The following is a 22,517-nucleotide window of genomic DNA, read 5'->3' on the forward strand; positions in this document are numbered from 1 at the left end:
GGCTCCACAGGGAGACCCTGTCTCGAAAAACCAAACCAAACCAAACAAAAACAAAAACAAACACAAACAAACAAAAAACCAAAAAACAACCAAACAAGCCAAGCACGGTGCTGCACGCCTTTGATCCCAGCACTTGTGAGGCAGAGGCAGAGGCAGAGGCAGAGGCAGGCAGATCTCTGTGAGTTCGAGGCCAACCTGGTCTACAAAGCGAATTCCAGGACAGCCAAGGCTACACAGAGAAATCCTGTCTCAAAAAACCAAAAACAAACAATCAAACTTTGTGGCACACACCTGTCACTCTAGCACTTGAGAAGCAGAGGCAAGAAGTTCAGGAGTTCAAGGTCATCCTTAGACTCGGATACATAGGGAGTCTGATGAGTCTGGACTACAGCAGATCACTGTGAGTTTGAGGCCAGCCTGGTCTACAAAGTGAGTCCAGGACTGCCAAGGCTACACAGAGAAACCCTGTCTCGAAAAACCAAAAAGTAAATAAATAAATAAATAAATAAATAAATAAAATAAAATAAAATAAAATAATAAAAAAGCCACTTAACCAATCCTCACTATGCAGAGGCCACGGTTTCCACTAGGGGGCACTCGTGGGCCTCATAGTCTGTGGATTTGGACCAACAGACAATACAGAGCAGTTTTCACTGCCTTGAAAAGTCCTTGTTGCTTTCCCTGGTCATTCTCCAGCCCTGCAACTCCTGGTACCCACTGATTTTTTTTTCCTCACCACCAATGTCTACACTCCGCCCAATGCTTCGTGGCCTTTTTAGTCTGGTTTCTTTCACTCACTAACCGGCTTGTTTGGCTGACTCTTTTCTTTCCCTCCCCTTCTCCGCCCTTCCTTCTCTCCTCCCTTTTCTTTTCTCTCTTTCTTGGATAGGCCCTCCTGTAGCTCAGGCTGGCCCAGGCTCACTCACTGTGCAGCCAGCACTAGTCCTGGGGTCCCTCCCAAGTGCTGGGGTTTCAGCCTTTGTTTCATGTGGGGCTGGGGACCAAATTTCAAGGCTTCGTGCCTGTAGGCAGACTCCAGCAAGCAAGCTACATCCACGTCCTCCCTCTTTTTTTGTTAGAATTGGGGTCAGGGTTTTGATGCATGCTGAGATGACCAGAAGTTTTGAAATACCAAGTAACAAAGTGGCTGGATTCTCAGCTCTTTCATTCCTGCAGCTGTGGAGTCAGACTCCCAGTCAAAACTTCCATCAGGTAAACGTGTTTAACCTAGGCCAGCTTGGTCCTGCACGCCTTTTGATGCCAGCTCTAGAGAAGCAGAGCCAGGCAGTTTTCTGTGAGTTTGAGTCCAGCCTGGTTTACATAGTGAGTTTCAGGCTAGCCAGGACTACACAGTGAGACCCTATCTTTAAGAGAGAGAGGGGGGGGGGGAGAGAAAGAGAGAGAGAGAGAAAACTAAAGTTCACTGTGACGACAAACATAAGTATCCTATCAGTCACTGTCTTACTGGGAACACAGCCTGAGTTGGCTGTGTGTGTGTGTGTGTGTGTGTGTGTGTGTGTGCGCGCACGCGCCTGCCTAGCATGTATGAAGCCCTGGATTCCATCCCTAGTACCTTATAAACTGGATGCAATGTTTCATGTCCATAATCTGAGCACTTAGGTGTGGAAGTAGGAGGATCAGAAATTCAAGGTTATCCTCAGTTCAAGGCCAGCCTGGGGAACATGAGGTCTTCTCTCTCTCTCTCTCTCTCTCTCTCTCTCTCTCTCTCTCTCTCTCTCTCTCTCTCTCACACACACACACACACACACACACACACACACACACACACACACACACCCCACAAATTAGCCTAGATGTCTCTCATTTTTCTGCCTGGTTAATTCTTTTTACATTCTAGGTGGAGCCATCCAGATTGGTCTTTAAGGGATTCTTGTCAATTTTGGGATTTCTTTGGGGCTTTGTTTTGTTTGTTTTCTTTTTTTTTCTTTTTCTTTTTCTTTTTTTTTAGGCAGAGTCTCTGTACTGTGTGGCCTAAGCTGGCCTCTGGAGCCATTGGGTCACAGGAGGCAGGAGCCACCCATGGTCCAGCTTCAACCTTGTAAAATTAATCCCTAAGTGAAAGCCGTCGCTTAGGTCTATTTGGAAATTTTTTGAAAAAGAATCTGATAAACACAGACTTGGGGGGAACCTTACCTCCAGTCCTCTGCTTTCTCTGCTCCCCGCTGCAGGGACCCTCAGGAGATCAAGCGGACAACCACGCACCTCTCCTGGCACCCTGATGGTAACAGGAAGCTGGCTGTGGCTTACTCCTGCTTGAACTTCCAGCGAGCTCCCATGGGCATGAGCCACGACTCCTACATCTGGGACCTGGGTGAGAAACAGGTGGTTCCAGCGGCCAGGGAGGGCAGAGGGGCCAGATCAGAGGCCAGCAAAACGTGGGGAGCTGAGAGTAGAAATAAGGGGCCAAAGACACTCTGTGTGTGTGTGTGTGTGTGTGTGTGTGTGTGTGTGTGTGTGTGTGTTGGGGGGAGCGGGAGGTAGGCTCTCGTTTCTTCCCGTGTGGGAGCAGGCAGGCAAACCTCCATGGAGCCAAACCTGATCCATATGCCCTGGGGATGGACCTCATGGCCTTGTGAGTGTAAGGCAGTTTCTATACCCCAGCCCAACTCCAGATTGCTAAACCGGGGCATTAAGACCGGGATCCATAGGATCCTATCCCAGAGGGGCTCCCACTTGCCCAGTCGGAGGGAAGCCATGTCACCCTTCCTGCCTCTTGCCTTCCAGTCACACAGTGACAGGCTGTTTTCTACAGGAGGAGGCACAAGTCGGAATTGACACTCCACTACCTGCTACAGCTCACCAAATTCTGACAGCAGGCCGCCCTCACCCAGGGTCACCCCAATTTTAGCTGTGGTCCACAGACCTGGCTCTTCCACCTGCGTGGAAGAGAGTAGTTTGTAAAGAAAAGATAGATATTATTGTTGGTGGGGTGGGCATGTGTGCCACGGCCCACGTGTGGAGGTCAGAGGACAACATTGTGGGGTCCTTTTTCCACCTTTATCTGGGCTCTGAGGACTGGACAGACTCAGGTCCCACCAGGCTTGGGTAACAAGTGCCTGTTGAGCCAGCTCACTGCCCCCAGGAGTAAGACTTTATGTAAAACCTCAGTGGGCCTCGCTGGAGCAGTGAAGGAATGAACAAAAGACAAACACAGATCGATGCCCACTGAAAAGCCAAGGTGGGGCAGGCTGGGCTCTCTGTGGGAGAAATCTCGGTTTCCGGGAAGCTCAGCGCATTTGTTGTATAGAGTTGAACAGAGACGTGGGGTGAGTGAACACAGCTGAACGAGGATGCAGGGTGACCACACACAGATAAACAAGCAGGCAGGGCTATCATAGACGCCTGGGCCATGGAGGCAGCCTTCACTAATCTTGGCAGGAATGACCTCTGAGGGTCACCAGGTCTCCTTCAGACTGCAACTATCTGGTGAGGAGAGAGCCATGGTAGACGTTGTCTGCACACACTGTCAGACTCTCTCTCTCTCTCTCTCTCTCTCTCTCTCTCTCTCTCTCTCTCTCTCTCTCTCATCTACTGAGGAAGGTGTTGAGCCTCTGGTGGGGAATGGGGCGGTGGGGTGAGGCTTTGCCATTCCTCCATGGGTCTGAGTCTCTGGGGTCCTTGGCGTGGCTGTGCCCGCCCGTGTCAACAGCACACAAGCACGCGTTCCCTGAGAACCTTCACTCACTCGGACTTCCCCCGCGCCCTACATCTTAGGCTCAAACATTGATGTCTTACCAAACCTGGGGAATGGTCTAGAACTGGAATTCAAAACGTGATTCAATACACGCCCCACTCCTGATCCCTTGCCCTCCCCAAAATAAAGGCACCAGCCAAGGTTCAGGCAGAAGAGACCAGAGGGAGGGAAAGGCTCCTCTGCTGCCTGTTGTCCTCGCATGGAGAAGGGGCTAAACTATTCAGCCATGTCCTTTTCCGTGCAGGCCTGATGGATCTCCCCCCCCCCCCCCCGCCCCCTTCTTCATTCTAGAAAATCCCAACCGACCTGAAATTGCTCTGAAGCCATCTTCTCCTCTGGTCACCCTGGAGTACAACCCCAAGGATTCCCACGTGCTCCTAGGGGGCTGCTACAATGGGCAGATAGGTAAGGAACACCCCAGCCAGCCGGCCAGCCAGCAGCCAGGCAGGGCGCTGCTAGCGCACATGTGTCCACCAGGGCTGGACTTAGCAGGCAGGCCATTAGGAGCGCTAACCGCTGCAGCCAACTAGGAGTCAAGGCTATGCTTACAGGTGGGGCTGGCCTCCAGTCGTAATCATCGTTCAGGAAATAAGAAGGTTTAAAAATAATTCTGGCAGGGGCCGGGCAATGGTGGCGCACGCCTTTAATCTCAGCACTATGGAGGCAGAGGCAGAGGCAGGTGGATCTCTGTGAGTTCGAGACCAGGCTGGTCTACAAAGTTAGTCCAGGACAGCCAAGGCTACACAGAGAAACCCTGTCTCCAAAAACCAAAATAATAATAATAATAAAATAATAACAATGACAATAATAACAATAGTGTCATCATCGTCGTTGTTGTTGTTGTTGTTGTTGTTGTTATTATTATTATTATTATTATTATTATTATTATTATTATTCAGGCTGGGGAGATGATTCCATGGGTAAGGTGCCTGATGGCTTGAGTTGACCCATGCAACTCACATGATGGACAGATAGTTGTCCTCTGACCTTAACATGTACCATGGCACATGGGCATCTGCACATGTATACATGTATAATAAATAAATAAAATGTAGGGTTTTTATTTTTTCCAAGATACAGCTCAAATAAACTCAAGGACCAGGGCCAGTGATACAGGATTGTGAGGGCCACTGTGGAGACCCATCTTGGGAAACGTGTCTGGGAAAAGTACACGGGATGGCTGTTGGGTGATGCTGGGTTTGCACACTCAGTTAGGAAGAGTCGCTTCCCATGTTCCCATTGCTGTGGCACAAGGTCTGAGGGGATAGACTTAAGGGAGGAAGTTATTTTGCTTTTCAGTTCCTGAGAGAGAGAGAGAGAGAGAGAGAGAGAGAGAGAGAGAGGGAGGGAGTAGTCCTTTTCTTAAGGTCCCCCAGATAACCTGAGGCACAGTCACAATCTGGACATTTCTCGGTCTTCCTTATGGAGCACAGGAGAAGGGTTACCTACAGGGGTTTGGATGCTTCTTTCCCCCAACAAGCCACCCCCTTCCCAAAGCCTTTACCCTACAGGGTGAGCACTCTGCACAGCCACAGAGATAACCACAGCCACAGAGATAACCACAGCCGCAGAGATAACCGCCCTGCCCGGCTTTCCCCCTGGCTATGTGCCGCAGCCCCTCCCTGAGGCCAGTTAGAGTCGTTAGGGTGGGGCTGCACACAAGTGGCTGGAGCAGCCGGGTCTCCTGGCTCTCCCTCCCCCCTGTTAGAGCATAAACAGTCAACAGGGCCAGCTGGGATAATCCTTCTGTAAGGGGGCACAGCTGCACTCCCCAAGATGGCTCAGAGGACACCATGGGTTGGGTTACACACAATGGGGCAGAAGGTGGAGTGGGGGATGGGCACTTGTGTGTGATGGTGACTAGTGAGAGGCAGAGGGCGCGTGAGGAGGATCAGTTCTCCTGTTTCACCACGCCTGTTGTGGGGACTTGGTGGCAAGCACCTTTAGCCAGCCCCAGGGCTTTTCTTTATTGAAAGCCAATGAATGGATTCAATCCTTTCACTTGTTCTGGCTCTCTTGGCATTTTCTCTTCCTCCCCCCTCCTTCATGTTCTTTTTGACGCAGTCTCATGTTGCTTAAGCTGGACTTGAACTTATGACCCTACTGTCTCCACTTCCCAGGTGCTGGGATTAGAGCTGTGAACCATCGTGTCAGGCTTCTATTTCTGAATCTGCTTTGGCAGCGTCTGTTCTAGTGACTTTTCCATTTCATCTAGGTTACCCAGTTCATTGACACATCATTTGTGATTCTTGTGTGGTTTAGTCATTTGATCTTTTTTTTTTTTGGGAGGGGGGTCTCAGTCAAACAAGAGGTTTGTCAATCTTGTTTTCTTTCCAAAAACTGACTTCTGACTTTTTACATTTCTCAGATTTTGGGGGTTACTTGTTGGGATTTTTTGTTTGTTTGTTTGTTTTGTTTTTTATAAGACAGGGTTTCTCTGTGTAGCCTTGACTGTCCTGTCTTGCTTTGTAGTCCAGGCTGGCCTTGAACTCACAGCGATCCACCTGCCTCTGCCTCCTGAGTGCGAGTACAAGTGCTGGGACTAAAGGCATGCACCACAACACCTGGCTTTTTTTTTTTTTAACTTCAATTTTCATTCCATTTTCTGTTTCAGGTGTGTGTGTTGGGGAGGTGTAGCCTAGGCTGCTGATTCTGTTGCCTCTGCCTCCCACATGCTGAGATAGGGTCTCACTGTGTAGCCCTTGCTGACCTGGAACTTGCTATATAGACCAGGCTGGCCTTGAACTCACAGAGATCTGCCTGCTTCTGCCTCCTGGGTGCTGAGATTAAAGACATGTGCCACCATTCCTGGCTATTTGTTTTATTTTGTGAGGTAGGTTCTCCATATGCAGCACAAACATGATTTGAACTCAACTGTGTAGCTTAGGCTGGTCTCAAACTCAAATTAGTCCTCCTGCCTCAGCTTCTGAGCTCTGGGATTACAACTCTGAGCCACTGTGCTTAACTTTGCTTTGAGTTTAATTACTCTTGCTAATTTTCTTTTTATCTTTGCTTTCATTATTTGCCTATATGTGTGGCAGGTGTGCATCTGGGTGCAGTGCCCTTGAAGGCCAGAAGAGGGCACTGCAGTTACAGGCTGTTGTGAGCCTCCCAATGTGGGTACTCCGCTCAGGTCCTCTAAAAGAGCAGCAAGCACTGTGCCATCTCTCCAGCCTCCTAATGTATTTTTGTTTTAAAGAGAGGGTCTTACTTTGTAGCCCAGGCTAGTCTTAAACTCCTGACTCCTTGAGGAAAAAGCCCTGGTCGGTAAGGCCCTGGTCTGTCTGTCTGTCTGTCTGTCTGTGTCTGTCTCTGCCCCACCCCCAGACCTAAAACCTTCCCAGGGGAGCAGCCAGACTGTGTCACAACTATGGGCCCCATACATTCCCCTGCCATATTATCCATTGTCTGAGCCATAAAGACCACAGCCGAGGAGCTGCTGTCATGACTTATTCAGCAGCCCTCCTCACTTATTATTCATGACCCCTTTTCAGTGGCTTTTCATACTCGCTCAGAACAGCTCAGCTCTGGGGCCCTACCACCATAGGAGGGAGACCCAGGCTGTGACATCCAGGATCACAGGACCCACCTTGGAGGCTGCTTTGCAGAGAATTTAGTCAAAGAAACACATTTCTTGGCCTGGCCAGGGCCAAACGTCTTGGCCTTGGGGGCTTAGACTAGGTCAAAACTCAGGAGCAAATAAGTAGGTTTGTTGGGATACAAAATAGTTTTTTTGTGGAAATGACTCTGAGTAGGCAAGCATGTGGGCCCTTGATGGCCCTCAGGAAGAAGGAAAGCCAGATACAACGGGACAGGAAGCAGGCAGGCATCACCCCTTTGTCGAAGCAGATACAAAAACGGGGTCATGGTAGAGGCTTGAACACTCCCCTGAGTTTCTTTTCTTTTTAAAAATTTCTTTTAGTTGTGTGTGTAAGTCTGTGTGAGCATATGCCAAGTGTATCTCTCTCTCTCTCTCTCTCTCTCTCTCTCTGTGTGTGTGTGTGTGTGTGTGTGTGTGTGTGTGTGTGTGTAGGCCAGAAGAGGGCATCAGATCCCCTGGTTGTGGGCAGTCCACCAAACTCCAGTGTTCTGCTAGAGCAGCAAGCACTCTTAACCATTCTTCCATCTTCCAGCCCCCTCTTTATTTTATATTTAAAAAGCTGTACATTTGTGTTTGCCTGTGTCTGTGTGTGGGTATCCTCTTCAGAGAGAGTTACAGAGAGTTGTGAGCCACCCAGTGTAGTGCTGGGAACAGAACTCTGGTCCCCTGCCAGCAAGTGTTCTTAATGGATGAGCCATCTCTCCCGCCTTCATTTTTTACTTTTAATTTATATTAAAACATTTTTATTGTATGGAAGGAGATGCACATATACCACAGCGTGCATGTAGAGGTCAGAGGACAACTTGAAGGGGTTAGTTCTTCTTCTTCCTCCTCCTTTTCCTCCTCTTCCTCCTCTTCCTCTTCTTCCTCCTCTTCCTCCTTTTTAAGATTTGTTTGTTTATTCATTTATTTGTACAGTATTCTGTCTGCATGTGTGCCTGCAGGCTAGAAGAGGGCAACAGATCTCATTATAAATGGTTATAAGCCATCCTTAGTTGCTGGGAATTGAACTTGGGACCTCCAGAAGAACAGCCAGTGCTCTTAACCTCTGAACCATCTCTCCAGCCCCAGGAGTTGGTTCTTTACTACCATATGGATCTCAGGGGTTAAACTCAGGTTGTCAGGCTGTGATAGGCACCTTTATCTGATGAGCCATCTTACCAGCCCTCTTTCGAAATTACTATTATTAATCATTATTAATGTTTAGATTAATTTGTGTTATTTTGCGTTTGAGTGTTTTGCCTGCATGTATATGTATATGCCGTATGTATCTCTAGTTGTTAGAAAAGGTATGAGGTCCATTGGAACGGGAATCACAGGTGGTGTGGGCTACCAGGTGGGTTTTGGGAAGCAAACCCAGGTCACCGGACTTCATGACAAGAAATTCTACCCACTGAACAGCCTCTCCGGCTGCCCCTCCATGAGTTTGTAGCAGCGTGTTCATGCAGTTGGGAGATCCGCCCACATTCTCATGGGGTGGGGGGGTGGGGGTGGCTCTCTGCCTGTGCTTCCCCTGCCTTGGATGCTGGCCTCACCTCTTTGCTTGGCTAGCTCTGCCTTCAGCTGTAGCTCCCAGCCACTTTCCCCTTCAGACCTTCCCAGCCTCTCTCTGCCTCCTGACCGCACTCCTGCCTCTCCCAATATCAAGCCTGGCCCATCCTGACAAGCTTCACCAGGGTATAGAGTGCTGCTCAGAGCAAGGCTGGGGCACAGTGAATGAGGTCTGCACTCCATGAGTCTCTGCATTGATTGTGTGGGGCTGGTAGAAAAAGTAAGCTAGTTCAAATGTAGCTCTGATTCTTCAAACACAGCAGCAGCATTCCTCCAGCTTGGCTCCATTACTGGGCAAGGAACCATGCCTCCTCCTCCTCTCTGTCTCTGTCTCTGCCTCTGTCTCTGTCTCTGTCTCTGCCTCTGTCTGTCTGTCTGTCTGTCTGTTTCTCTCTCTCTCTCTCTCTCTCTCTCTCTCTCTCTCTCTCTCTCTCTCTCTCTCTCTCTCACACACACACACACACACACACACACACACACACACAACCACCCCCAAACACAGCTCTCACCTCAGTTAGTTCTAAAGTCGTTCATGAATGCCCACGGACCAGAAGCATAGACAAGCTACCCCAGACATTTGTTCCAGTGTGAAAACAGCTTCATGAAGTTCTTAGAGCCGCGCAGCGGCAGAAAACTGTTAACCAAGGTGTTGATGGATATTAATAATCAGTATTCAGTCATATATTTAACAAACCTTATTTATTCATTAGTCAATAATTTCCCCCAAATAGCCACACACTGAGACTAAGATTCATTCAAAATTAAGCACAGAGGTGAACATAATAACCAATCTATTATCCTACTATCAGTTATCTTCCTCCGCCCAAGGTCCCCAGGTACTTGCGTTATTATCTTGTCTGGAATCCATCCTCCTCCTCCTCATCCTCCTCCTCCTGCATCTTTTCTTGGAGTTCCCCTGACCTCCGACTTCATCCCCTCAAAACTCCACCCCCTTCTCTTCTGCCAAATCCCAAGCTTCAGCATTTTTAAAAAATTAGCCACCCAACTTTAAATTAGGTGGAGCAGGGTTTGTTTACACAAGGAAAAGTGTACATGAGAAGTAAACATGAGCAGGGACCAGATCTTGGGGGCCAGTAATCGGCATTAAAATCGGTAGCAGCAGATCCACCCCCAACACCGAGGCTCTTTGCAGACACCACAGTGGAACCACATGTGAAGGCACTAGTAAGCTCAGTCCTCCGGAGGTGGAGGCAGGAGACTCAGTAGTCCAAGGCCATCCTTAGCTATATAGCAAGTTGGAGGATAGCCTGGGCTACATGAGACCCTGTCTCAAGAAACCAAAACAAAACAAATGAATATCTGCCTCCCACTGCCAGGTACTGGTTAAAAACAAAAATAAGAACAGACAAACAAACAAAAACAGTGCAGAGAGTCTGTTGCAGGTCTCACACATCATCTGATGGCACTCTTCTTTAGTTTTGTCTTATTTTTATGTACTTTGAGACAGGGTCTCACTGTGTAGTCCTGGCTGCCCTGGAACTCTATGTAGACCAGGCTGGCCTCCAACTCAGAGTTGGAGTCACAGAAAAGCTTTACTGCAGGTTTGTTTTGTTTTTCTGAGCACTTCCATTCACAGCCTCATCTTCTCCCCCTGCCAGCTTGCTGGGACACCCGGAAAGGCAGTCTGGTGGCAGAGCTGTCCACCATTGAGTTCAGCCACCGAGACCCAGTGTATGGCACCATCTGGTTGCAGTCAAAGACAGGCACCGAGTGCTTCTCAGCATCCACAGATGGGCAGGTACCAACCACCTGGAGGGGCACAGATGGGCAGGTACCAACCACCTGGAGGGACACAGGTGGGCAGGTACCAACCACCTGGAGGGACACAGGTGGACAGGTACCAACCACCTGGCTGGACCCTGAAGAGAAGAGGAGGGTCCATCCAAAGAACATTACCTTACATTCTGGTTTTCATTACTTATTTTATTGAGCTGAGACTGGAACCCAGGGCTCCATGCATGGGAGGCAAATGTTCTACCACTGAACTACACCTCCAGCCCTTTCTCCGGGGGGGGGGGGGCAGTGGTGTGTGCCTTGGTGCTCACGTGGCTCCCAGGGACCCAGCTCAGGTCTTCAGGCTTGGTAGCAAGCGCCTGTACCTGCTGAACCATCTCAGTGCTCTAATCCCTCCCCCCTTAACACTGAATAGTTAATAATTCTAAAGATTCAAGGGCAGGCTCTAAAATACCTCCTCCGTCCACCACCTCCGGGGTCATCAGTTTTGTGTGTTTGCCCCGAGGGTTGCTCTCTGCATATTCCACCTCTCTTATCTTTCTCCCCCATTTTTCACACTTTCAATGGGGTTTGCTCCTCCTGTGTTCCTTGAGCCTACTCAGCCACCACTCCAAATTTCATGAGGTATGATTCTGTGCCTGTTGACTTGGTGTGGGTATGTTACGACTGACTTAAGATTTTATATTTTGTTAGTGTCAGAAGAGGTATAGCGAGAAGTGCATCTGTGTCTAGGTCAATACACATGTTCCTAGGCAAATCTATAGCATATATTGCTGACAGTGGGAATGCTAGCCCAATGAATATGTGTGCTTTGAGATAGGGTCTCATGTAGTCCAGGTTGGCCTTGAACTCTTGAACTTTCAGCCTCCCCTCCCTCAAGGGCTGAGATTACAGACATACATTGCGATAACCGAACCTTGGTTTTTGTGGGGTTTTTAAAAATATTTATTATGTGTACAGTGCTCTGCCTCATGAACCCCTGCAGGCCAACAGAGGGCACCAGATCTAATTATAGATGGTTGTGAGCCACCATGTGGTTGCTGGGAACCGAACTCAGGACCTCTGGAAGAGCAGACAGTGCTCTTAACCTCTGAGCCATCTCTCTAGCCCCCAAACCTTGTTTTCACCTTGCTAGATATTGCTAAAAAGGGGAAGTTTTGTAGAATCCAGCTTCTTGTGCCTTCATCTGAATTGTATCTAATTTGCCTTTGCAATTCTTAAAAATATGTCTGTCGTCACTGGTCCCATATCTTTTGAGCCTCTGGATGGTTGGCGGGGGTGAGGGGATGGCAAACGTCAGGGTCTTAAAGGTCTCACTCACCCTTCCGGTCCAGGTCATGTGGTGGGATATCCGCAAGATCAGCGAGCCCACTGAGGTTGTCGTCATGGACATCACCAGAAAGGAGCAGCTGGAGAACGCCCTGGGCGCCATCTCCTTGGAGTTCGAGTCTACCTTGGTGGGTGCTTCTTGCTCTCCCTCCCTCAACTTCACTGGCTGGGGCTATGGACAGGCAGGGGCTGGTGTAGGAACTGCACTGGCGAGGACCCTTCCTTGCCTAGGACGCCTTACTCCTGCGGAGGCTTTACAGAGATGTTCCAGCAGGGGGCAGCAGAGCGCCTCCAGGAAAGCAGCCATTCTCACTTGCTTGAGGCTGGCCCTCCTGAGCAGAGGCAAACTTTAAAGCCGGAAAAGTCCAGTTTTTAAAGAGAGGATCCCTGGCCAGGACCAGTCCCCCACACTGCTTTTGTGTGATCTGAGATCCTCGGCTGGCATTGAGGAAGGAAAGAAAGAAGGAAGAACAGAGGAGCCTGGTGGGAAACTGGAGTACAGACATGATTAGGGCAAGTCTCAACAGACAAGGAAAACCCCAAAAGCCAGAATGGCGGTGCGTGCCTGTAACCCCAGAAGCTTTGAGCTGGAGCCAGGAAGAAAATTCAGAGTCATACATAACAAGTTTGAGGTCCTGTGGTTTTTTTGTTTTGTTTTGTTTTGGGGGTTTTATTGTCATTGGTTTTGTTTGGTTGGTTGGTTGGCTGGTTGGTTTTTCGAGACAGGGTTTCTCTGTGTAGTCTTAGCTGTCCTGGACTCGCTTTTGTAGACCAGGCTGGCCTCAAACTCACAGAGGTCCGCCTGCCTCTGCCTCCCAAGTGCTGGGATTAAAGGCATGTGCCAACACCGCCTGGCTTGATTTTTGTTTTTAAAGAAAAAAAGCAGATAACAACAAAACAGAAAACAGGCCAGTGAGAGGGTACAGTGCTTAAAAGTATTTACTATAAAAACTGATGACCTGAGTTCAATTCCTGGATCCAACTATGGAAGAAAATTGACTTCTAGAAATTGTTCTCTGACCTCTATGTATACATAGTATGCCAAAGTATGCATGCACACACACACACACACACACACACACACACACACACACACACACACCCAAGATGATCATGATGATGATAAATACAAATTTAAAAACTCAAAACTTGAAGCCAGAAGTAGAAAAGTCATTGAAAATTCAAGACCAGCTGGGCCTCTAGAGAGTTCTAGGCCCGCCAGGGGTACACAGCAAGACCATGTCTCAAACATGCAAAACTGAAAAGCCAGTCAAATAGAATGTAAAAGTTTGAAGCTGAGCCGAGCAGCGGTCGGAGTGGGTCAAAAGCAGGAAGTGAGCACTCTCCCTAAATCAAGGCAAGAAAACCACTTTTCCAGATGGTTCCTGGCATGGGCTGGTTTCTCTGTATCGGGCTGAGGCTTAAACTTGGTGGCCCGGCCCCATCCTTGGGGATGTCATTTGTTTGGCTCAGGGTTCTGTCCCATCATTCCTAGGGCCCTTGGGAAGCTCTGACCTCACACCTGCCCAAGGAATCCTCAGCCACTGGGAGGAGGTCAATGCTAGGATGACAAGATGGGTGACAAGCCAGTTGCCCTGCCACCATGGCACAGGAGGAGCCCTTGAACCCAGGGCCTATCTAGCAGGGTTCAAGAAAACATTTCAGGCCACACGCTAGGTGCAGTGTCCCCTCTTCTCCATGCTAGTCCCTGGGTACACAGTCTTCGCCAGACATCAGCAGCCACCATGGTCCCGTGAGGCCTTGACTTTATTCCTGCTTCTCCACAAACAAGAGGAGTGTTGGTGACAGTAAGCCTAGTGCCCTGACACATGGTAAAGCTGGAACTTGAGCCCCCAAGCTCTGATCCTATCTCCACCCCCAAGTGATGTCTAAGGAAAGCAGGCTGGGTGGCTTGTCTCTGACCACGTACAGGTGCCCTATGGGTGGCTGAATGGTTTCGTCTTGGAACCCCTCAAAATATGGTCTTTTTATTTAATCCCCAACTTAGAAGCTCAGTGTGCTCTCTCTCTCTCTCTCTCTCTCTCTCTCTCTCTCTCTCTCTCTCTCTCTCTCTCTGTCTCTCTCTTGTTACTGAACACTGAGCTGGGCCAACCTTTCAAGACTAAGCCACACCCCCAGTCTATGCACATTTTTAAAAAACTCATCAAATTACCACCTACTCTCTCTCTTTTTAAGATTTATTTATTCATTTAATGTGTACGAATACTGTGTCTGCATGTGCACCTGCATGCCAGAAGAGGGCATTAGATCACATTGCAGATGGTTGTGAGCTATCATGTAGTTGCTGGGAATTGAACTCAGGACCTCTGCAAGAGCAGACAGTGCTCTTAACCGCTGAGCCATCTCTCCAGCCCACCACTTACTCTCTTAACTTTTCATTATTATTCATTTAGTTTAAAGAATTTATTATTTACTATTTTTTTGTGTGAGCGTTCTGCCTGCATTTGTGTGTACCATATACATCCTGGTACCTGACGGGATCAGAAGAGAGCGCCTCTTGAAGTAGACCTACAGATGTTTGTGAGCCACCATGTGGGTGCCAGGACTCAAATCTGGGTCTGGCAAGAGCAGCTATTAACTGCTGAACCTCCTCTTTAGTCCCTCTTAACTTTTTCCTAGGCGAGTCCCTTGTATCCCAGGCTGGCCTTGAATTTACTATACTACATTTCAAGTCTTTATTTTTGCAGCGTGTGGTCCCGGGATGGGGGTGGGGTGGGGACTTGCTTGTCAAAGGACAACTCGTGGGGGTCAGTTCTCCCCTTCCACCATTCGGCTCTCAGGATTGAACTTGGGTTGTCACTGAGCCAGCTCCCAGACCCATGACCTTGAACTTCTGATGCTTCTGCTTCTGTCACCTCCTGAGTGCAGGGTTACAGGTGTGCACCAGCAGGTCTGGTCTGACCGCTTTGAAGGGCCGATTCGGTAGCACCCTACCCGCTTACATTGTTGTACAATCATCCCCACTGTGTGGCTGTGGAATTTTCCCATCTTCCAAAGCTGAAAGCCCTTTATTAAGACGTGACATTTTATTTACCATCTGGACAAAACAGAAAGAACCCGGGTGGGAAGGAGACCTGCCTCCTATGTTACTGATGAATATGATTTTACTTCCTCTTGGCTGTGTGGCTCTGCTGAGTCACACGTTTAACATGGTTCTTCCTCAAAGGAATTTGGTCAATTCTTATCATTCCCAGTAAAACTGGGCTTGGTGGCTTATGCCTTAGTCCCACAAGTTCCAGGCAGAGGCAGGCAGATCCCTGTGAGTTCAAGGCTAGCCTGGTCAACACACATCAAGTTCCAGGATAGCCAGGGCTACATAGTGAGACCCTGTCTCAAATAAACAAACAAACAAACAAACAAACAAACAAACAAATCCCATCAAGCCCCTTAACCTAGCATTCATTTTAACTGATTTTTTCAAATGTCCAAAATGAAGCATATGATTTCCTCCTCAAAAACTAGCTCTCCTGCCGGAACAAATATAAAACAAAACTGAAACCCTGTGCCGATGAGAAAAAAACAGTTCCCTATTTCTTTCTCCCCGAGTTCTCAGCAGCTCTCATCACTCTTTGGGACCTCCAAGGAGAAGGGTCTCCCGTAGCCCGGGGTGGCCTCGAACTTGCTAAGTATTTGAGGATAACCTTGAACTTCTGATCCTGCCTCACCTCCTGACTATAGAATTTCAGGAGTGTACCACCATGGTACCACCCAGGGTTTCATGTCTGCTAGACAAGCACTGGACCAACTGAGCTGTAGTCCCAGCTTGTTTTGCTTGCTTTTTTTTATTTTTTTATTTTTTATTTTTTATTTTATTTACTTTAACAAGCATGCACCCGTGTATGTGTGATGACTTGTGGGGGTCTCAGAGACAAGAAAACTTGCAGGAGTTGGTTCTGTCCTTGCCCCTGGGTTCTGGGTACCAAGCTCAGGTTGTCAGGTTGAGCAGCAATTGCCGCTGAGCTCTGTCTCTGGCCTGTGTGATTGGTTGGTTGTTCTGAGACAGAGCTTTGCCCCCAGTTGGGCCACAGGTGAGCTTCCAGCTCGTACCCTGCACAGACACAACTGGAGAGGTCCCAGATCAGGGGGGGAGACAACTTGCATCCCTGACCACCAGGTGGCTGGCTGGCCACCTGTTCTGAGTTCACAGTGACATCACAGTGAGCCAATGTCACTGTGCCAGATAAGGTTTCTGCATGATCAAGGCCACAATGTCTGCTCTGGGCCTTGCTTATTCTGCGTATAAACAAATATCCAAAACCCTTATGACAGAACGCTCACTGGGGCCGGAGAGGAGGGCTCGGAGGTTAAAAACATCTGCTACCCTTTAACTCCAGGGCTGTGAGGGAATGGAGACAGGAGGATAATTGGGGCTTTCTGACTGCCAGCCCATCCAGAAAACAAGAACTCCAAGTTCAGTAAGAGATCCTGCCTCAAAGGAATAAGACAGAGGGATAGAAGCCTCCTCTGACTTCTGCACACAAGTGTACAACACACACACACACACACACACACACACACACACACACACACACACTGCATACACCTGCACTACATATAAGCATACTGCATACACACATGCACTGCATACACACACTGCATACACACATGCACTGCATACATATACACACACATGTATACACAGTATATGAAGGAATGATGTCTGTGGAAGGGGCCTCCTGATGACCGTCTGAGGAACAGAAGAGCCAAGGAGGCCCTTATTAAGTATGCAGGCCTCAAGAAAGATTCCCAGTGAGGCTGGGGAGTGGGATGGGACTCAGCCTGAGCACAGCTGAAGCAGAGGTTCCCAGGCAGGCTGCTGGTCACGTGGGTCCAGCCTAGAGCTGATGTCCCATGAGACCTCCTCCTACTGTCATCTTCTCCGCAGCCGACCAAGTTCATGGTAGGCACCGAGCAGGGCATCGTCATCTCCTGCAACCGCAAGGCCAAAACTCCAGCCGAGAAGATTGTTTGCACCTTCTCAGGCCACCACGGTCCCATCTATGCTCTCCAGAGAAACCCCTTCTACCCAAAGAACTTTCTGACTGTTGGTGACTGGACAGCTCGCATCTGGTCTGAGGACAGTCGGGAGTCATCTATCATGTGGACCAGGTAAGGGCGGGGGAGGATGCAGAGGGGACAGGGGGGGCAGGGGGGGCGCGCTTCAGAGACTCGGTTTGGCAGCTATAGATACAGGACTCTAAACAAGTCATGGTGGCTCATGCCTGTAATTCTAGCACTCTGGAGGCTGAGGCAGGAGGATGGCAAGCTTGAAGCAGTTTGACTTTGTCTCAAAAAACATTAATGCAAGCCGGGCATGGGTGGCGCACGCCTTTAATCCCGGCACCTGGGATGCAGAGGCAAGTGGATCACTGTGAGTTCAAGGCCAGCCTGGTCTACAAAGCGAGTCCAGGAGAGCCAGGGCTGTTACACAGAGAAACGCTATCTCAAAAGACAAAACAAAACAAAACAAACAAACAAACAAACGAACAAAGCACTAATGCCACCAAAGAACATGCATGCAACTTGTTCTTCATGTGGGTCCCTAACAATTAGAGCAGGGGCTGTCTCTGACATTGTTGCCTACCTTTGGGTACCTTTCTTCTAGCTGGGTTGCCTTGTCTGGCCTCAGCAGGAGAGGATGCACCTAGTCCTGCTGCCACTTGATGTCCCAGGGTGGGTTGGTACCCATAGAGGGGGGCTCCCCTTCTTTGAGGAAAAGGAGAGGGGTGTGAGGATGGACTGGGAGGAGAGGAAGGAGGGGGCTACAACAGTGAATAAAAAATATAAAATTAAAAAAATCCCACTAATGTCAGTGCAAATACCACATTCCTGGTGAAATTTAAATTTCATTAAAAAATTTTTTTCCCTGTTGTTTTAAGGGATGGTCTCTAGTAGTATAGCCAATGATGACCTTGATTTCCTTTTTGTTCTGCCTCTACCTCCCAAGTACTGAGCTTAGAGGTGTGTGCTACCATGCCTGGTAAACAATGTAAATTCTTTCTTTGGCGTGGCGGGGGCACAGTGTCTTACTATCCTAATTGACCTGGAACTCTCTATGTAGACCAAGCTGGCCTAAGGAAAAAAAAAAAGAGATCTGCCAGCCTGTCCTGGTTGTTATTTTGGCAACTTGACACAAGCTAGAGTTACCTGAAAAGAGAAACCTCAGTTGAGAAAAACGCCTCCATTTGGTTGCCTGTATGCCAACCTGTAGGACATTAATTAATTAATGACTGGTGTGGGAGGGTCCAGTCCCTGGTCAGGTGGTCCTGGAGTATTTTAAAAAAAAAAAAAGCAGGCTGGGCAAGCCATAAGGAGTAAGCCCATGAGCATCATTCCTTCATGGCCTCTGCCCATGAGCATCATTCCTCCTTGGCTTTCAGTTCCTGCCTCCAGGTTTCTTCCTTGAGTTCCTGCCCTGACTCTCCTAGATGAGAGACTGTCCCCCTGGAAGTGGAAGATGAATTTAACCCTTTCCTCCCCAAGTAGCTTTTGATGGTAATGTTTTATCAGAGCGATAGAAACCCTGAGACGCTGCCTCTGCCTCCCAAATGCTGAGACTAAAAGTCTCTGTCACCACGCCCAGCCAACACAGTGAAGAATGTACTGTAAACATGTCCCAGGCAACACTTGGAATACACTTACACTAAAAATTCTGTTTTGCTTTCAGAGCCCTCCAGAGTCAGATGGGCATGCTAGCTCACATCTTTTTTTTTTGTAATATTTTATTTAATTTTAATTTATGTGTGTTGGTGTGAGGGTGTCAGATCTTGGCGTTACAGACAGTTGTGAGCTGCCATGTGGGTGCTGGGAATTGAACCCAGATCCTTTGGAAGAGCAGGCAGTGCTCTTAACCGCTGAGCCATCTCTCCAGCCCCCTAGCTCACATCTTTAACCCCAGGATTCAGGAGTCAGAGATGGGTTCTGGGTTCCAGACCAGCCAGAGCTTCAGTGAGAGCCTCTCTTTAAAAACAAAAACAAAAACAAAACAAAACAAACAAACAAAAAACTACAGAAAAAACCAAACCAAACCAAACCAAACAAACAAACAAACAAAAAACCCTCCAGTTTTTTTGTTTTTCTTTTTTTCTTTCTTTTTTTTTTTTTTTTTTGGTCTGGATCATTTCTCCTACTGCAGCCCAACTGTTCACAAGCTTAGCAGCAAAGGAGATCTGAAGTTGTAGTCTAGGCTCAGCCATACCTTTATGGAGCAGGGAGAATGGGTTTGGAAGAAAAGACAGAGAGAGAGAAAGAGAAAGAGAGAGAGAAAGATTTAAAATTGTTTTCCACTGTCTTTCCTTGGGCCAGTAAGATCCCTCAGGGGGTGAAGGCACTTGCTTCCAAACCAGACCACCTATATTTGATCCTTAGAACCTTCTTGGGCAGTGGTTCTCAACCTGTGGGTCACGACCTCTTTGGGGGTTGAATGACCGACCCTTCCCTAGGGGTTATCTAAGACCATCAGAAGGATCAGGTATTTACACTGCAGTTCACAACAGCAGCAAGAATGCAGCTATGACGTAGCAGTGGAAATAATTTTATGGTTGGGGGAGGGGAGTCACCACCACATGAGGAAGTGTATTAAAGGGTGGCAGCAATAAGAAGGTTAAGAACCGCCGCTCTTGGGGGGAGGAGAGAAGTGACTCCTGAAAGCTGCTCTGACCTCCACATTAGTTCTGTGGCATGCATGCACCCACACAAACACACACATACACATAAAACAAAATGTGGTACTTCAATTATTAAAATTGTTCTCCAAACAGACTTTTGACAATCCTGACAAAGGCCAGGAGGAATTGAACTTTTGGCCATGTCCTTCCTGAGACCCCCCACAGTGGATCCCAGTTCCAGCAGGTCTGACACTATGGGAAAGGCCAATGCTGAGCTCCTGGGGAGAGCCACACCCCTAGATCCCTGTAACACTCAGCCATGACAACCATAGATGAGTAAGTAAGGCTGGCATGCTGGCATGCTAGAAGTCAGACCCAAGGGGAAAAAAAAACTTCCTACCCAGAAAGACTCAGAGACACTGGACCCCAGGACAGCCTCAGCCAGAGGAAGGGACCATCAAGGTCCAGCCCTCCCCACCATAGGGTCCCGGGACTCAACACACTGGCTCCTACAGGTACCACATGGCTTATCTCTCTGACGGAGCCTGGAGTCCTGTGAGGCCAGCGGTTTTCTTCACCACCAAGATGGATGGGACCCTGGACATCTGGGACTTGGTGTTCAAGCAGTGTGACCCTGCCCTCAGTCTGAAGGTCACATGTTGTGTTTGTTCATCCGATCTCCCTCCCCCCCCCTTGCCCAGCCCTTGGGGTACACCCAGGCTTTTGGGACCTGGGGTCCTTCCTGGATGGGTTCAGGGTTGTGGGTGCATGTGTGGGTGCATGTGTGCATGCATGCATACGTGTGTGCGTGCATGCGTGCGTGCATGCATGTGTGCGTGCATGTGTTTCTGGTTTCTGGACAGCTGTGCTCTGTCCTTGGGAGCATGGGTTCCTACAGACATGAAGGACCTGATGATGTAGGAGAATTGGCCCCCAAGGGATGTAAACAAAGGGAAGGGTCAGAGGTGTCCATAAGCAGTAGAGCTTAGCCTTCAAGTCTGGGTTCCAAGCTGAGCATCTTGAGAAACAATTTTATCCGTTGGTACAACTGAGAAAGACTTGCAGTTGCCTAGCATGCAGGAGGCCCTGGGTTCTATCGACACACAGCTGCAGAAACCAGGGGTGGCAGGCAGCACAGCAGCAGGATCAGAAGCTGTTCAGGGTCACCCTTGTAGAAGTAGTGAGTTCAAGATCAGTCTGGGCTACGTGAGACCCCAGACTCAAACAACAACAAAACAGGGATTTAAGAGAAGTAGACATGTCTCCCTTCCCCAGTAGTGTAACCCTCAGATCCCCATATTAGGGTTCTCTGCAGCTTCCCCCGTCACCCTATATTAGCAAGCTATAGCTCAGACTGACTGAGTTGGGCCATGAAAGACCAGGGAGCTCAGAGATCCGTAAGATGAACGAACCAGACCCAACGGTGAGGCTGGAGACCAAGGAGCTTGGCAGCAAGCAAACTCCATCCACTACGGAAGAGTGTGTCACTGGGGCCAGATAACAGGGTTACGTGTGACTTTGGTTTTCTTGCCCACTCTGGTTCTGTTGACTCCTTCAACAGGTGTGTGACGAAGCCCTCTTCTGCCTTCGGGTTCAGGATACGGGGTGTCTCATCGCCTGCGGCTCCCAGCTTGGGACAACCACTCTGCTGGAGGTTTCCAGCAGCCTGTCCACCCTGCAGAGGAACGAGAAGAACATAGCTTCTTCCGTGAGTGTGCCAGGCCGAGGCCCACTCTGTCTGTGCGTGCCCTGACCTGGCCTGTCATAGAGACCAAGTCAGGAAAAAAAAAAATGGGTTGCACTCACTGGTGAGGGCGTCATGGTGTCTCGAAGCTGTAGACCTGCCCTTCGCTCGGTTGCTTGCATTCAGTAGTGCTGGCACGGTCACTCAGCATGCCAGGCTTTGGTTTCTCACACTGTAAATCACACTGGTTTGATGGAGTAAAACAATGGGGCTTTTGGGCGGCAGATCCGCTTATTTGAAGGCTTAGTAGATGCCCAAAGAGGGAGAGGCCCCGAGATCCACCACTGCCTCTCTCCCCACCCTGGTGCACACTCCCCAGCAGCATGGGGGACACTAGGGGATACTAGCATTGGCGTTCTTGGTGCTGAGGATGGGAGAGCCTCCTGACTGTGCCTGAGGCTGGGGCTTCACCACCAAGCTGGGGTCCAGGGTCATTACTTGTCAAAGGACAGTCTTCACTGTAGCCTGTGTGTCTGGGGCTTCTTGAACCAGAGTAACTCAGTGGTCCTGCTCAAGGCTGGCCTTGATTAACGTGTGGTCAAGGATGACCTTGAATTCCCGAGTCCACCTGCCTCCACCTCCAGTGTGTTGGGATTGCTGGTGTGTGCCACCATAGCCAGTTTACACAGCTGGATCTCTGCTAGGCAGAACTCCTACAGCTGACTGACACCCCTAACCCCGTGTGCAAGTGTGTTTGTTTGTTTTGAGGCAGGGTTTTACTTTGCAGTCTTGACTTGGCTTGTGTCAAACAAACTGGCCTTGAACTCATGGAGATCCTCCTGTCTCTGCCTCCTGAGTGCTGGGTTTAAAGGCATATACCAGCATATCTGGCTTAGTTGTTTTTGTTTTTTTTTTCTCCCAATGGATGGCAATTTATTTCAGTTAGGCTCACTTGAATACAAATAAATGAAAGCAAATGTTACAATTTTACATCATTTTTACAGTTATAAATGTGCTTGATGTAGATGTAGGTGTAGAATGAATAATTATTCTTTCTATAGTAATTAATAAAGGAAATTATTACAGTAATAGTTTTCTTTAACCCCAGGGAGCTTTCAAAATAATAGTCACAGAGAGACTATGATTTATTATTAAGCTGTAGGCACTATGCTGGGCAGATTCTGAGCTATTCTAATCCTACTGTCCTTAAAACCCGCATAAAAGCCAATCGCGTGCCAGTCTGATGACTCCTGG

At 48.8% G+C, this 22,517-nt stretch overlaps 1 protein-coding gene across 1 annotated transcript in view; it reads left to right on the forward strand.

The window, feature by feature from the left end:
• Nucleotides 1-22,517, forward strand: part of DNAI2 (dynein axonemal intermediate chain 2) — a 37,095-nt gene that overhangs the window by 10,492 nt on the left and 4,086 nt on the right. The window contains exons 5-11 of the mRNA XM_084749406.1: nucleotides 2,190-2,332; nucleotides 4,007-4,120; nucleotides 10,487-10,626; nucleotides 11,957-12,079; nucleotides 16,858-17,081; nucleotides 20,095-20,230; nucleotides 21,141-21,287. Coding sequence (XP_084605532.1) covers nucleotides 2,190-2,332; nucleotides 4,007-4,120; nucleotides 10,487-10,626; nucleotides 11,957-12,079; nucleotides 16,858-17,081; nucleotides 20,095-20,230; nucleotides 21,141-21,287 — 1,027 coding nt within the window. The remainder of the gene's footprint in view (nucleotides 1-2,189; nucleotides 2,333-4,006; nucleotides 4,121-10,486; nucleotides 10,627-11,956; nucleotides 12,080-16,857; nucleotides 17,082-20,094; nucleotides 20,231-21,140; nucleotides 21,288-22,517) is intronic.

This window comes from Acomys minous (genome assembly GCF_964271855.1).
Source record: "Acomys minous genome assembly, chromosome: 12".
In the NCBI taxonomy this organism is placed as follows: domain Eukaryota; kingdom Metazoa; phylum Chordata; class Mammalia; order Rodentia; family Muridae; genus Acomys; species Acomys minous.